The 15,044-nt window shown below is 40.1% G+C and overlaps 1 protein-coding gene across 1 annotated transcript; it reads left to right on the top strand.

The window, feature by feature from the left end:
- The first annotated feature begins 1,751 nt into the window (after window positions 1–1,751).
- Window positions 1,752–14,564, top strand: XRCC6 (X-ray repair cross complementing 6). The gene is made up of 12 exons (XM_056846809.1): window positions 1,752–1,836; window positions 2,713–2,825; window positions 3,625–3,763; window positions 6,227–6,481; window positions 7,003–7,186; window positions 7,430–7,616; window positions 8,464–8,632; window positions 10,007–10,168; window positions 11,706–11,835; window positions 12,947–13,047; window positions 13,787–13,900; window positions 14,292–14,564. The coding sequence occupies exons 1-12, from the start codon at window positions 1,758–1,760 to the stop codon at window positions 14,489–14,491; spliced, it is 1,833 nt and encodes a 610-aa protein (XP_056702787.1). The 5' UTR covers window positions 1,752–1,757; the 3' UTR covers window positions 14,492–14,564.
- The last annotated feature ends 480 nt before the right edge of the window (window positions 14,565–15,044 follow it).

Below are 15,044 nucleotides of genomic sequence, written 5' to 3'. Positions count from 1 at the left end.
GTCGGCAGTCGGTCTCTGGACTTGAATGACGCTTTCGAGACTGTTGTCTTAAATAGTCTCCCGCATAGCTCCATTCCAGGAGAGTAGCTGTATGACTCTCTTTACCCCGAAGCAGCTTATAACACGTTTCCCTCCTCCATTTTATCCTCACAGCAACAACCTATGGGGTAGGTTACAGTAAGGGAGAGGGGCTGGCCCAAGGTGAGCTTCCATAACAGAGTGAGGATTTGAACCTGGATCTCCCAGATCCTAGCCCAGCACTAACCACTACACCACGCTGGCTCTGTTAGGCTATGAACCTTTGTGTCCAACAGTCCACTTCATCAGATGCATTTCATTGGGGGTGAAGTATGTAAATATATGTTGCAGTGCCTGGTCCCATTGTGCCAATCCAACCTCATCCAGCAGTGTGCTAAACAACTGCTGAGATCAGCCAAGAGGCCCTTGCCTTCTTATTGATTATGTGCCAAGTGAGGATGGCAAGGGACAGAGGAGTTCTTGATAGCTGGATACACTTCCTCTGAAGACTGAGTCCTGTTAACAGGAAATAAATAATAAATTAATATAATAAACAGGAAAAAATAAATCCTATAGAACTCAGTGGGATTTATTTTCAAGTAAGCATGCATAGGATTGGCCTGTATAGCTCAAATACTGGGAAGGGGGTGGATTTTCACTGTTTTTGGGAACAGTTGATAGGTGTGTTGTTCTTGCTGCTTTCAATTTCTATAAAAGGTCTGAACAAGATCTCAGCATCCTATGTCTCCTTCACAGTGATATGCATAATTTGTGCTCTCGCTTAGAGTTCATTTCACTCTGAAGATTTCCCTATTGATATATAGCAATATCAATAGTGCTCCAGGAGCATAAAAAAGGGTATTTTCCATTGTTACAGCTGAAGCAGATGAGAGCGTGTTCTGCAAGTGGTGTAAGCCTTGCTTGGCTTTAGGTGGCCAGGAACCTGTTATCAATTATTTATATAGGACATTTCTGAATAAGAGAGAGCCTGGTTGGCTGGCAGTGATTCTTAGTGGCAGGCGCGTGACTTTTAGCAATTGTGGAATCACCTGTCTGCAGACAATCAGAAATGATGTTGATGTTGCAAAGACAACAGCTGTTGTGGGAAGTTTGATACAAATATAATCATCTCATTTTATTCACTGATCCTCACACTTTTTCTTTGAGCTTGACGTTGTATAGGGTAGGCCTTATTATCCCATGTGGTGTGGTGAGTTTACAAAATGCTTTTAACGGGGTGGTCAGTGTGCTAACAATGAGAGAGCTACTGGTCTGTATACAGCCACATACTTTCAAAGACTTCAGGGCATTTTTGTCTTCAGAAGCAGGGATGGCAATTTCTGCTGATTTCACTTTGCTCATTGCTGACCTTTACTTTGTCTCTTACATTATTCCTGAGGGTATGCTAACCTCTTAGGAACAAGTTTTTGGGGGGCCTCAGTGGACTGCAGTGAGGAAGCCCCACTCCTTCAAGGACTGCTCTATGACTGGCTTGATACCAGCCATTGTGATTCAAAAGTTAGTTTTGGGTTTCAAAACCCAGACATTTGCATAGTGAGAGAGATACATGAACAATCTTCTTTTTCATTGAAAAGCAGCCATGAATCCTGCTAATTTGAGTGGAGATTGTAAAGAGGGAGGCTGCTTAATTGTGTACTCAAAATTATTCTAATTTTGGACTAACTTGCAAAACAGTATTTACTAACTTCTTCCGTTCTCTGTTGTGAGACGTGGAAGCCATGTCAGACTGGGTATCTTACTACAAACATGAGGAAGGTGAAGAAGAAGATGATCAAGATGGAGAAGTTGAAACCATTGGTAAGAACCAGTCTGGGGGCTTGTGCTGCAAATTTACCACAGGGAAGTGCTGAATTGAAGCTGCAGCTGTCGAGAACGTCTGGGAACAAGTACAGGCATGGATCTGCACATTAAAAACTTGGTGGAATTTGGTAGACTTCGACAAATGGTGTACAATACTAGGGTGTATTCTTTTTTCCCCTTTTTTTTAAACGCTACTGACAAAAATAAGTAAAATATATAGGTAGTGCCAATTTTAGACATGCAGATAGTGTCTGGGAAAACTTCACTGTCACAGGCTGCAGCTTCTTTGTTAGTTACCTTCAGATTTGATCAGTTATTTTTAAAGCATTAACAACAAAAATTTACTTCAGTCATTTACAATTTTGATATGTGTAAAAATTACAAAAACAAATCAGTTAACCTTGTGAAAAAATAAGATTAATTTAAAGTTTAATGGGCTAGCTGTCATGTGAGGTTTCTTATAAATGTGAATGATTCACTGGACAGTTATTTGGCTTTTTTCCTGGAATGCTAGGCTCAGCCTGCAGTTATGATAGTTGGAAAAAATAATTTTAATTTAAGTTTAATTTTTAGAAATGGTTTTGTAGAAATTTCACTGGAGTTCAAAGGCTCGCATACTTGTTTCAGCAGTAGAATTCTGTGCAAAAACACAACGGTATAGCTAAAACCTTGGGACGGAAGAAGTTCTTCTAACAAGCAGGTCTTTTTGTTGGAGGAAGGCTCCTTGGCCGGAATGGAAGGCTAGTGGTAGCATCCACACCATTATCCCTTATTGGCATGCTACTAATATTAACACAGTGTAAGCAACACATTTCAATATCAGAATTGGGCAAAAGCATGATTCATTTACAGTCTCAATCTTGTCTTTTACAGGAGAATATAAATATGCAGGCCGAGACACCTTGGTTTTCTTGGTGGATGCCTCAAGAGCCATGTTTGACACCTATGATGATGATGACTTGGCTCCTTTTGATATGACAATCCAGGTAAGACCACCAGTTAAAAATTAATGTTGGTTATACATCATACAGTTTGAAACATCCCCAAATTTCTTGGAGCTACATTTGTAGAAGTTATTCACCAAAGGCTAATAGAACTGTCAGTGTGTCTACTTATCTCTCTGTTATCTGTGTACTACCCTGGGATGTATAAAGCATTGCAAGGAGGATAAAACTGGTTCTGTTTCAACTTTCTTTCTTGTGGTCGAAATATTTTGCAGACTACAATTTAGATGCTATCAGGGATTAGAAAGGAAACATAAATCTGTGGAGGAATACTGTCTGGAAATTATTCTGTCTTCATCTATAAGTGATTTTTTAAATGCTTGGGAAAGGAGATTGTATACTTCCCATGTGATGCTACAATAAAATATATTAAGCCCTTATTCCTAGGAAATAAAATCACATTATACATTAAGAAATATATATTGTTATGCTTAAATCCTATGGGTATAGGCATCTTCCGAAGTACCATGCAGCCCAATCATCCTTTTTTTAAAACTGTGCTTCCTTACTCAGAAGTAATACCTGTTGCATTCACTAGGGTTTCATCCAACTAAGTGTGGACAGGATAGTTCTGGAAATATCAAAAAGATATCTCTGTAAAAGCAATATAGAGCTTTCTAATGAAACCATCTAGATGCTAGTATATGTAAATTTCCTGTGAAATGTAGTTCAAAACACTGTTGTAACCCTTAAAAATAGAAACTGCAGACAACCAAAGTTCTAATTTTTTTCAGTAGCCCTTTCTATTATTTTTCCAGTTAACTTTTTTTTTTTTTACTAGTGCATTCAGAACGTGTACACAAACAAGATCATCAGTCATGACAGGGACCTTATTGGTGTGGTATTTTATGGCACTGAGCAACACAAGAATTCAGTGGATTTTAAGCATATTTATGTCCTTCAGGATTTGGACAATCCAGGTAAAGAGGGTCTATAAAGCTAATCTGTGGAGAGAGAAGGCCGTAAACATTGATATTCTGTTGACTGATCTGTTGCAATTCAGAATTTCCCTCTACCATGTTTTCCCTCACAATACGCTGCTGATTTTTATTCTTTTAGTGAAACCCAGCAGACTTTTCAGTGTGCTGGCAGTCTTTTTACCTGTGGTGGCTTGCACTTGATTACACTTGAAACAGAACAAGACTAGATAATGCAATACACACTTTGTTGCTCACAGCGCACCTTATAAAATATTTTATAATGGATCAAGTCCTTATCTAACTCACCAGATTACGGTAATTCCACATTATTTTAATGCTGTGTTTGTAGCAGTGTAAGCTTGGCTGCCAGTTCCAAGTTAGAGCTCTTTGATCGGCTGGGTTGATGTAAGCTTTCAACTTCCAGCAGGCTGGCAGAGCTTTGCTCTGCTTTCTTTGCTTTCCTCCAGATTTATGGGCCCTTTAATCATTGCTTTTATACCTTCAAAGTTGCAGTAGCCTCTGATTGGTCATTGCCTAGCGATCTGAATTTGTTTTCTAGAGTAAAGCAACTCTAACAGAGCAATCCTGAGGCGTATCTGCATTTTGGTAGCCAGCCGAGGCATAACTATGTCACCTGCTAGTCCACTCCCGGTAGGGTTTTGTTACATGGCAGCCAGCAGGATAACATACTGTTTTTAAATGGATTTCAGTGGCCACAGTTGCTCCAATATGCCCAGCAACCGCACTGCCGCGTTCCTTGGAGGTACTGTGGAGAGGGTGCTGGGCCACGCAGCTCCTAGCAGTGGCCAAGCTCTTTGCTGTCTGTGTGATGCTCTGCAACATGCCCATGTGCCAGCAGCCACTGCCACCCATCATAGCGGGCCTATCGGAGGGTCCCTGGGTCAGGGGGCAGGACAACGAACTGTCGGAGGAGGCAGTGGCGAGACAGGATGTTAGGGGGCATGTCCAGTGCAGGAGGCGCCCTGCCCCCCAGGCTGCTTTTTGGGGTGCTGCACCCTCTGGCGCCCTTAGAGAGGGATGACCTGGCAGCTGCAGGATGAGCGTGGCCCCATTATCTTTCTGCTGTTGGTTGGGGTTCACCACCACCCTGACACACCACTGTCCCCCCATTCCCATTCCAGATCCCATGTTGCACCTGCAACAATTGGGGAAAGTTGCCATCCGCAGGGTGGGCTGGTTACGGGGACCAACCCCTGACAATGTCCCCCCTACTTGGCACCTGCATGGCCTCGCCACAGGCGCAAGGGCTTGGGGAAGGGGGAAAGAAGCTGTGAGCTGCTGCTGCACTTCCCACTGCAGCTGCAAACCCCCATGCAGTCATATGACACCCTGAGCCAGGCAAAACAGGGGAATGCAGGGGATGGCCGTTGGAACCTGTTAGAAAATTCTTCCTAATATTCAGACTCTTTTGATTTAATTTCAATCCATTGGTTCTGGTCTGACCTTCTGGGGCAACAGAAAACAACTCAGCACCATCCTTTCTATGACAGCCCTTCAAGTACTTGATGATGGTTATCATATCACCAGTCTCACAGCTGTATACCAGCCCTTACTATACGTGTACCGTATCTCTTTAAATACATTAGTGTTAGGACTGGACCCAGCCCTGAAAATTAGTTACATAAAACATCTCTTAATTAGATGAGAGGTTATAGGGTAGAGTGATTAGTGGAACACAACTCACTACATTCTTATCACAGGAACGGACATGTAGTATTTTATTAAAACATTCCACAGAGACCCCTGACTAGCCTTATATTATTGATCTGGAATTTTCCCTGCTTGGCTTCGATTTGTCTTTGGTTGTGTTCTTATTCCACATTTTGCCTGTCTTCCCCCAGATGCCTGACATTTTATTTAGATTGTTTTTCCTGCCTGTGTTGACTCAAAAGTTAAATATCAGAGGACCTGTATTGTATTGTGTACAATGCCTAATATGTGGCTGAAACGTAATAAAATTTGACAATTGCCGCATTTGAAAGAAGAAACCTTCTCTTTGCTGTGTTTCTGGATTCAAATTTTTTCTGTGAGATTCCATACAAGTGGCTCTTCTTATGGAGTTATCTGGGGTAACTTGGTCTGTGTTGCAATTCAGACAGCAGTGAAATAGTTGTGAAGTAGCAGTCTACCATATGCTTTGTGTGCCCTCTCCAGTCCTTTTACAGAATTTGTATTGTGGCACCTTAAACATGTGAAGACTTGAATGGGATCTGGCTACAACTTATGGATCAGGTCTTCCTTTTTTTTGCTAATAGAATCATGTGAATTGGCCCTTAAAAAGGGATAAAAAAGTGGTATTAGACTGAAAGGTTGAGCATATTGAATGATGTGTAAAAGTTAGCTAGCTTGTCTTGGTATAGAAGGGCAGCCATCATCTGCCCTTCTGTTTGGTTGTGATGTAGGTGAACCATAGTCATCCACTTTGGTTTTTGTTGTCATCAGGGGCAAAACGAGTTTTAGAACTAGGCAAATACAAAGGAGAGCAGGGAAGAGCGCTCTTCCACAAGTCATTTGGCCATAGCACTGACTACTCATTGGGTGAAGCACTCTGGGTTTGCTCCAATCTCTTCAGTGATGTCCGCCTCAAGATGAGCCACAAGAGGATCATGCTATTCACCAACGATGATAATCCTCATGGCACCGACAGCGTCAAAGCCAAGTTTGCTAGGACTAAAGCTGCTGATCTCCGAGAGACAGGTCAGTACTTCATATTGAAAATGGTGCTTCCTTTCAACCAGCCAAATAGTGTTTATTCAATTGCAGCTTTAGAAAACTGGCTCAAGATTGACTCCAGTGTAGTTTAATAGGAGTAATCTTAGGGTTTGTCTAGATCACTCAGTTTTGAATATCAGAAAAGTTGTATGAAGATTTGCTGAGAATTGGTGAGTGACTTGTGATATCCATGTTTGTCATGACTAGACAAACTTCTCATGCCATGGAAACATCTGACTGATTAAGACTTATGATGGAGAAAGTGACCCTAAAGCAGGTGACATGTTCTTTCTGAGGTATTGCTAAAAATAATTTGATTGGTTTAATACAAAGGTTATTTTTTTTTACATAGGAAAAGAGCAAATATGGACTGTCTTCAATCTCCTTCTTAGGATCTCTGTCTATTGACTGTTTTAAGCTGTTCTGCAAAATGAAGACCTGTAAAATGTTTGTTTTAATATACTTAGGAAATTGGTTACTTTCCCTTAATTCTCCTTTAACTTCAGGTATTTACCTTGATTTAATGCACCTGAAGAAGCTTGGGGGGTTTGATATCACCTTGTTCTACAGGGATATCATTAATACCGCAGAAGATGAGGACTTAGGAGTCCAGTTTGGTGAATCTGGCAAGTTAGAAGACCTCATGAAGAAAGTACGAGCAAAGGAGACTAGAAAGCGAGCTTTGGCCAGGTGATTATCAAGAAAAACCTAAGTTCTCCTGATCAGCTTCTGAGGGGAGAGGATCAAGAAATCTATAGGCAATCCTCTCAATTGGACAGGTTTATTTGTAAATTATAGCAGGATAAATACTTAAATGGTATGAAATTTTACAATTTTATATTACATATTTTGAGAATCTTTTGATGTGCTTCATTTTTAAAAGTGGAAATTGAAATATAGTATATGGTTTCTATATTTGTTGATTCCTCACAGGCTGAACTTCTACCTGGGCAAAGATATGGCTTTCACCGTTGGCATTTACAATGTAGTCCAGAAAGCTATCAAACAGCCTCCAGTAAAACTTTACAGGGAAACTAATGAGCCAGTGAAAACAAAAACCCGAACCTTTAATCGAGAGACAGGTAGTTTGCTTCTCCCTAGTGACACCAAGAGGGCTCAGGTAATGTATCTTAAGAATTTCTTTAAGATATGACCCAGAGGCAGGCAATGGCAAACCACCTCTGAACATCTCTTGCCTTGAAAACCCTTGAAAACCCTATGAGATTGCCATAAGTCAAATATGACTTGGTGGCAATAAATAAATAAATAAATAAATAAATAAAGTAAAATACATGAGAAAATAGCGCTGGATTCCACAAATGAGCTTTTGGGCTTCACTAATGCTTCTGGCAGAAACATGGCACAAGGCCAGGAATAATCCTCGCTCCTCTCCAGCAGCAGGCTTGGGAGAAGGAGGGCTGGTGCTATTCTGTTTTGCTAAACTTTGGAAACGTTCAAAGTTTCCTGGAATCACAATGCAACCTGCAAAAACTCTAGATCTCCTTTTCAGTTTGGAGCTGGGGAAGTGGGCAAGGATTGTCACTTTATGCAGTGCTTCCAAGATGCTCAGCGCATAGCCTGATGTGATTTGTGGGCCCTTCCAATAGTGTTTTCCCCACTGATAACACAGGCAAGGAGACACCATGGCCAATGGGAGTTTTTTTCAGCATATGAATGAAATGAGTACATTCACATAGGAGTTTAGGAGTTCATTGGGTGCATAGGAGAAGGAAGTGGAGCCCTTCTTTCATTACTGACTTTCTTGGTGGGGAGATGCATGTGTGATTGTACCCTTTAGACTGGTCATATCCTTTTTAAAGCTTCTAAAATGAAACATCTATTGTGCCTAATGATCCTGCAGGCATCATTAAGGCTCAGCTAGCCTTATAATTTTTCACTCGAGACTGTGTATGCCATCTTTCTTTTTGCAGTTACTTATCTTCTCCATCCCCTGACCCCCTTTTTAGACCTACGCCGACCGTCAGATAGTGTTTGAAAAAGAGGAGACAGAAGAAGTAAAGAGATTTGATTCACCAGGCTTATTTCTGATTGGCTTCAAGCCCTTGGTAATGCTGAAACGACATCACCACATCAAGCCTTCCCAGTTCATCTATCCAGAGGAGTCCTTAATCAGTGGTAAATACATGCAGGAAGGATTGTCTCCCTTGTTTTATAACTATGGAATATTTTTCAGGGATTAGAATATGGGGATGTTAAAATGGGGATAATATTCCTAGATGAGATGGGTTTTTCTGAAACCACACCTGTCAGAATTCAGAACAAGGTTTGTGACTAAAGCTTTTTCAAGGGCGCTGGTTGGTGTTTGTCATTAGAACTGGGGGCAGAGGGTGTAACTCTGCATATTCAGCATTTAAAACTGTAGAAAGCTAGTCCTTTTGGACCGCTTGAGAGGAATGTGAGATGGGGTATTGTTTGGCAGTGGTATTGTTTGGCATTAGAGAATATCACTGGTAGCGTTTGCTCTGCTTTGGGACAAGATTCCAGTATTTTTTAAGATCTATGTGCAACCCCTGAGATTGTTCAGTGAGCAGTTTGGAGTGCAGTGCAATCACTTATGACACCTAGCTGTTTTTCATTTACATCAGATTTGCATCAGATCCAGCAGGAGTGGCAGTGAATCTCTCAATGTCTCAATAGGGAGAAGGTGCTGGGTCCAGCCATGCAGTTCTTCCAGCCTCAGCATTTCCATTTACCGAAGAGGGGATGGTGATTTCTAATGATTCCTCCTCCTGCTTTGCCCCCATGCTAGGGTTTTTTTTTGGGGGGGAGGGAAGCTCCTGACCCCCCCCCCAGAACAAAATGGGGAGGGATTGGGCTGTAGCAGGAGGGGAAACTGGGAAAGTCCATAGATGGTCAGGAACACACAAAGGCCATTTATGCAGGGTCAATTTTGATGCTTGATCAAAGCTCTTTTTAAAAATGCGACCTTTAAAATGCCTATTCATGGTCCCGATGCAAAAGGAGAAATTAGAAATGCAAAAGGAGACATTCGCAGTCACTTCCTAATTGACGGTTCAGCGTGAAAAACAAAAAAAATGTGGGGCACTTCAGCCTGGAATGCGCTGCTAATTACCAAGCATAAATGACCTAAGAGTTGGATGAAGGGCTGGTTGGGTCTTGTTTTCAATGATGCTGGATCCATTATTGATACAAATGTCTAAAAAAAAAAGTTTTATACTGCCATGTTAATGTTAATATATTTTAAATATATAAACATATCTACTTAGAGGACTGTTGTAATGATTACTGTGGTAATATATATGAGTTTGAATACTTGAAGGCATTACATAAATGCTAAATACTGCTACTATCTAGAAAGAGAGCATATTTAAAAAATAGAACCTCTTCCTGTCCTTTAAAACACAGCCAACCAACCAGATTCATAGATGCATAACTACTGCTGAAAACTCTTAAATCTGTGGTTATTTCAAAGGTGTGCGTCAGGTACCAAAATCATGTAATGTAACAAGCATGGAATTTTTCTTACAGGAAGCACTACGCTATTTAATGCTTTGCTAATCAAGTGTCTAGAGAAAGAAGTAATGGCTGTCTGCAGATATATCCCCCGTCGCAATACTCCTCCCAGGTTTATAGCCCTGGTCCCTCAAGAAGAAGTGCTGGATGAGCAGAATGTGCAGACAGCTCCCCCAGGTGAGTGACATTGGCTTTTCCACTGAGCAGCCAGCTAGAGGTGCTGCTCTGTCCAATGCTTTTCTGGTGTCTAATTTAGAAGAGTGGAGGTTAATAGCTTTATACAATGTGGGAAAAAAACACATGGATAGATTTTTCTCCATCTCTCATATTAGAACCATTTTTGTATTATATTCAATTTTCAGTGCCTACCATAGACTAAATTGCAGCTGTGACTAATAGATTAATGGCATCCTACCTTTTACATTAATGTAATCAATAATGAGAGCCAGCGTGGTATAGTGGTCAAGGTGTTGGAGTAGGACCTGGGAAACCCAGGTTCAAATCCTCTCTCGCAACCATAGAAGCTTGCTGGGTGACCTTGGGCCAGTCACACACTCTCAGCCCTGACCCTGGCTTATATTAGGATGGGAGAGCTCTAAGGAATAGTAGGGTCGTGACACAGAGGCAGGCAAGGGCAAACTACCTCTGAATGTCTTGCCTTGAAAACCCTATGGGGTTGTCAGAAGTCAGCTGTGACTTGATGGCAAAAAAACAACCAATAATACACTGGATTATTAGTATTTTGAGTACCTTGGTTTTAATAATGATAAAGGTCTGTTTCAGCACAACTGTGTATATTCAGTCTGAGCAACTAGGAAAACTTAACTTTCCTTTAAATTGCTTTTCAGAAGCAAATTTAACTATGTGGAAAAACTTAAGTTTTAAGATAGCTTGGAAGACCTTTCCTCCAGTATTAGTGGGCAGATGCCAGAATAATAAATGCACAGTAGATGCTTAGTCTGGATGTTGATTTTTTAAAAAATATTTGAAAACTATGAATATAACTTCTCCAAGCCCCATGGTGCAGAGTGGTAAGCTGCAGTACTGCAGTCAAAAGCTCTGCTCACTACCTGAGTTCGATCGTGACTGGAGTCAGTTTCAGGTAGCCTGCTCAAGGTTGACTCAGCCTTCTATCCTTCCGAGGTTGGTAAAATGAGTACCCAGCTTGCTGGGGGTAAAGTGTAGATGACTGGGGAAGGCACTGGCAAACCACCCCGTAAACGGCAGGATGTGACATCACCACATGGGTCAGGAATGACCCGGTGCTTGCACCTTTACTTTTAAGCTCATATAGTGGCAATTGGTCCCGTTAACACACTTACAAAACATTTTTGTCAAGTGATGTTTAGTCATTTTTTGTGGTCTGAACTAGTAAAGGCAGAAATTATTTCTGCTGCTGATGTATATAAATGACTCATGGATAAACTAAACCCAACTTGCACAAAATAAGAAATTAATAGAGTTGGTAAGACCATTGACATAGACACAGTAGCACAGCAGTGTTAAAGTTTATTAAAGATTCTACAATAAAAAACTTCCAGTTTAAGAGAAGGTTTCAGACTTATAACGGAACTCATGCTTCAAAAAACAGAAATTATTGGTTAGGGCTGTGGCCTTTTGAAAACAGCGAGTTTGTTTTTAGTATTGAGAGTGTGGGTCATTTTCCATTTGTGTTTTCATGTATCTCATTGGTAATTTTTTTTCTTCCTCTTAGGTTTTCATTTAATTTTCCTACCTTATGCAGATGACAAACGGAAAATTGGCTTTACTGAGAAAGTCCCAGCTAATCAGGAACAGGTGGACAAAATGAAGGAAATTGTCCAGAAGCTTCGATTCAAGTATAGGTGAATAGAAAGCACATGAATAGAAAATGAATGGCATGTACTTGGCTAATAGTTCTTGGGGCTTCCAGAGACACCCACGTTGGACATTTTATTAACTACTGTATAGTATTACTGTAATATGTAGTACTGTTGCAGTTCTCAGCAACTGTTATCTGGGTTAGAACATTAACTTGAAATCTAAATTGACATTAAAAGACTGAAGAGTGCAGTAGCCTATGAATTTCATTTTTAATATAGGCAAAGCATCCCCATATTTCATGTTTAGGTCCTCCTGTTCAAGCATCATTATAATGGTGTCATAAAACCCTTGATTTACTCAGCTAGTCCTAACACCCATTCCAATAGTGACTTATGGCTGGAAATTAAAGTATCCCTATACTTAAAGAACAAATTGTGTTTATAGAAAAAGCAAGAACGAATGGGATAAATTGTATTCTAACTCACTATAGTGAATAGAGGTTGCTTTGAAATGGACAACATTCTGACAGAAAAATCATACAACCTGAGTAATATACACTGAAGAGCCAGAACTTGGTTGCTGCTTTCAAGTGCAACTACTGCTGAAGGTTGCCTTTGTAAGTATTTTGTCATGTTTGAAGTAGCCCTCCAGGTTTTCAGTGAAGAAACACTCTTTAGGGGACCAAATTGAATAATGTAGCTGTCATTGCAAAGACCATCAAAGCCTCTAGCATGCAATGAACAAGGCTAGCACTACTAATTTACAGTTATTTGCCATGCTCACATATAGCTTGCCTGGCCTTTCTGATGCATAGTTAAACTACCCTATTTCAGTTACAATGGTATATTGAAAACTAATCAGTGTCTGAGTAAATAGCACTCTGATATTTTGTAATGTTATTTCTTGAAGGATAGGAGCCATAAAACAACAGTGTGGAGATAAAAATATGGATTATTATGAGCTGCATTTCTTATATTTTATGTAGCTTTGTTAATAGAGCCAGAGCTGAAATCTCAAGCAATTTAGGATGAAGACCAGTATTTTTTTAGTGAAATGCTGTAGATGTTTTTCAAAAACAATCTGAGGATGTTCAGTTAGGAGTGAGCTGCTGCCATCTGCTTTTCTTTGATGTCCTTGGCATTTTCCCCATAGGAGCGATAGCTTTGAGAACCCAGTTCTCCAGCAGCACTATATGAACTTGGAGGCCTTGGCCCTTGATCTGATGGAACCTGAGAAAGCTGAAGATTTGACAGGTAAAAGTAATTCAGGGTAATAAAGATTTCTTTGGCATTCGCTGTTTGTCATGAAAGTTTAGAAACAGAATTATTGGATATTAGGTTTTTTAAAATGATTAAATAATTATTAAAAACTGATGTGTATAAGGGGCAAAAATATATGGTTGGGATTAATTTGAATTTGTCTTTTGAATTGCTGTTAAAGGCTGCCTCAGAACAGTAAAAAGAACATTCACTTGCTTACTTGAAAGTTGAAATTCAATGTAGATTTTCATCCCGAGCAGCTAGTCTGCCCCTCAGATCTTTTTAACAAGTACCTGTCAAAGACCTAGCCACACTAGGATTTCCTCCCAAGAGATTTTAGCAGCAGCCATATCTTCTTTACTGCTGTTCCTCAAGCATTCCAGCATGTAGTTGTTAGTCTAGTTGTCAGCCAAGTAATCTTAATACAGCTTTTTCACATATAGCTCTTTGTGGTCATGATTTGTTAGTGATGGCTGAGGCCCCCAACAACAATTCAGCTCTTGCAATGTCTTCCTTGAACAGTTTTGTTTGCTAAGCAGTGGTTTCCCCCCATATGTCTAAAATACTTTAGTAGTATAGATTTTGCAGTAGAAGCAATTTGTTTTTTTGTTTAAAACTCGTCATGCCATTTCACCTGTCTGTACAAAGCATTTTTGCATAATTTCCTGAATAGAACAGTCACTCCAGTAATTCTTAAAATAACTTAGCAACTCTCTCTTTTTTAATATTCCAGTGCCTAAGACTGAAGCAATAGACCGCAGGCTAGGTAACCTTGTGGAGGAATTCAAACAGCTGGTTTATCCACCTGGTTATGATCCTGAAGGGAAAGCTACAAAGCGCAAACAAGGTGAGATTACAAAGGAGCACAAAAATCTGTAGAATGGGGATGTATACTTGTGTATTAATAAAACTACTAGGTGAGGCAACTGTTTTCTAACTTGTTTGCCTTTTGAGGGAAGTTCGCTGTTAAATACCTACCTATTCTAATCTACTCTGATTTCACACCAGAAATGTGGTTAGATTATCTTGGCCTCGGATTCCATCTGCCTTTTGACTCACAATCAAAACACTTAATGGAACCTAACAAGTTCCTCTATTCATCAGTTAAGACACCATGAATAAATATTGCTTGGAGTACAACACATTTTGTAACTTAGCTATACAGGATAGTTTGCAAAGGAACATTCTTGAATTGACGGATAAACTAAAAATATGGATTGCAATTTTTTTTCTAACAGGAGGGGGCTCAGAACAATTGGAAAAGAAAGCCAAGATAGAAATCTCTGAAGAGGAGCTGAAGAATCATGTTCGAAAAGGCACTTTGGGGAAGCTAACTGTACCACTTCTGAAGGATGTGAGCAAGATTTATGGCCTGAAGGCGGGTGGGAAGAAGCAAGAACTTCTGGATGCAATCACTGAACACTTCAGTAGCCACTAAGAACTGAAGCCTATATAGAAATTCAGCTGTTTAGCATCTTCACCCAGTCTCAAAGTCTGATGTAGAATGCTTTGCGGAAGAATGCGATTAAAAGTTTAGTTGTCAGTTTGTGTTCATGTGGTAGAAAAAAGCCAGTTCTGGCTCTTGTCTTAAAATAAACATTTGTATGCCTTTTTTGGGTGTCTGAATTCAGTTCATTTCTGCTGTGCAATACTGTAAAGCATGAAAAAATTCAAATGTGCATGAGAAGGGGGTGTACCTTTGAATCTTCTATTTAAGTATAATTGGCTTTCTTACATTTAACAGTGTTAATGGCAAGTAAATTTTGTTGTGCCATTCAAACAATAGTACCTCATAACAGAACAGGCACATACAGTTCCTAAAAATGAAGTAATTTGGTTTTTTTTCTCCCTTAAAAAACCCCAGAATGTATTAAAGGAATTAAAACAAGGTTCTCTCCACCCCTTAAATCAGTTTTTTAGGATTTCAACCCTTGAGGTGTAGAACTGATTTGTTACAAGGGCTGGATATGACATAAATGTCATTTGGCCAG

Source organism: Euleptes europaea, chromosome 3 (genome assembly GCF_029931775.1).
Source record: "Euleptes europaea isolate rEulEur1 chromosome 3, rEulEur1.hap1, whole genome shotgun sequence".
Taxonomy (NCBI): domain Eukaryota; kingdom Metazoa; phylum Chordata; class Lepidosauria; order Squamata; family Sphaerodactylidae; genus Euleptes; species Euleptes europaea.
The sequence above is the reverse complement of the archived record's forward strand: the minus strand, read 5'-3'. Positions and strand labels throughout refer to the sequence as shown.

Coding starts and splice junctions, on each gene's coding strand:
- XRCC6 (XM_056846809.1), top strand. CDS start 1,758: ATGTCAGACTGGGTATCTTACTACAAACATGAGGAAGGTGAAGAAGAA. Junction 6,482..7,002: donor TGCTGATCTCCGAGAGACAG/GTCAGTACTTCA, acceptor CTTTAACTTCAG/GTATTTACCTTGATTTAATG. Junction 13,901..14,291: donor AGCTACAAAGCGCAAACAAG/GTGAGATTACAA, acceptor TTTTTCTAACAG/GAGGGGGCTCAGAACAATTG.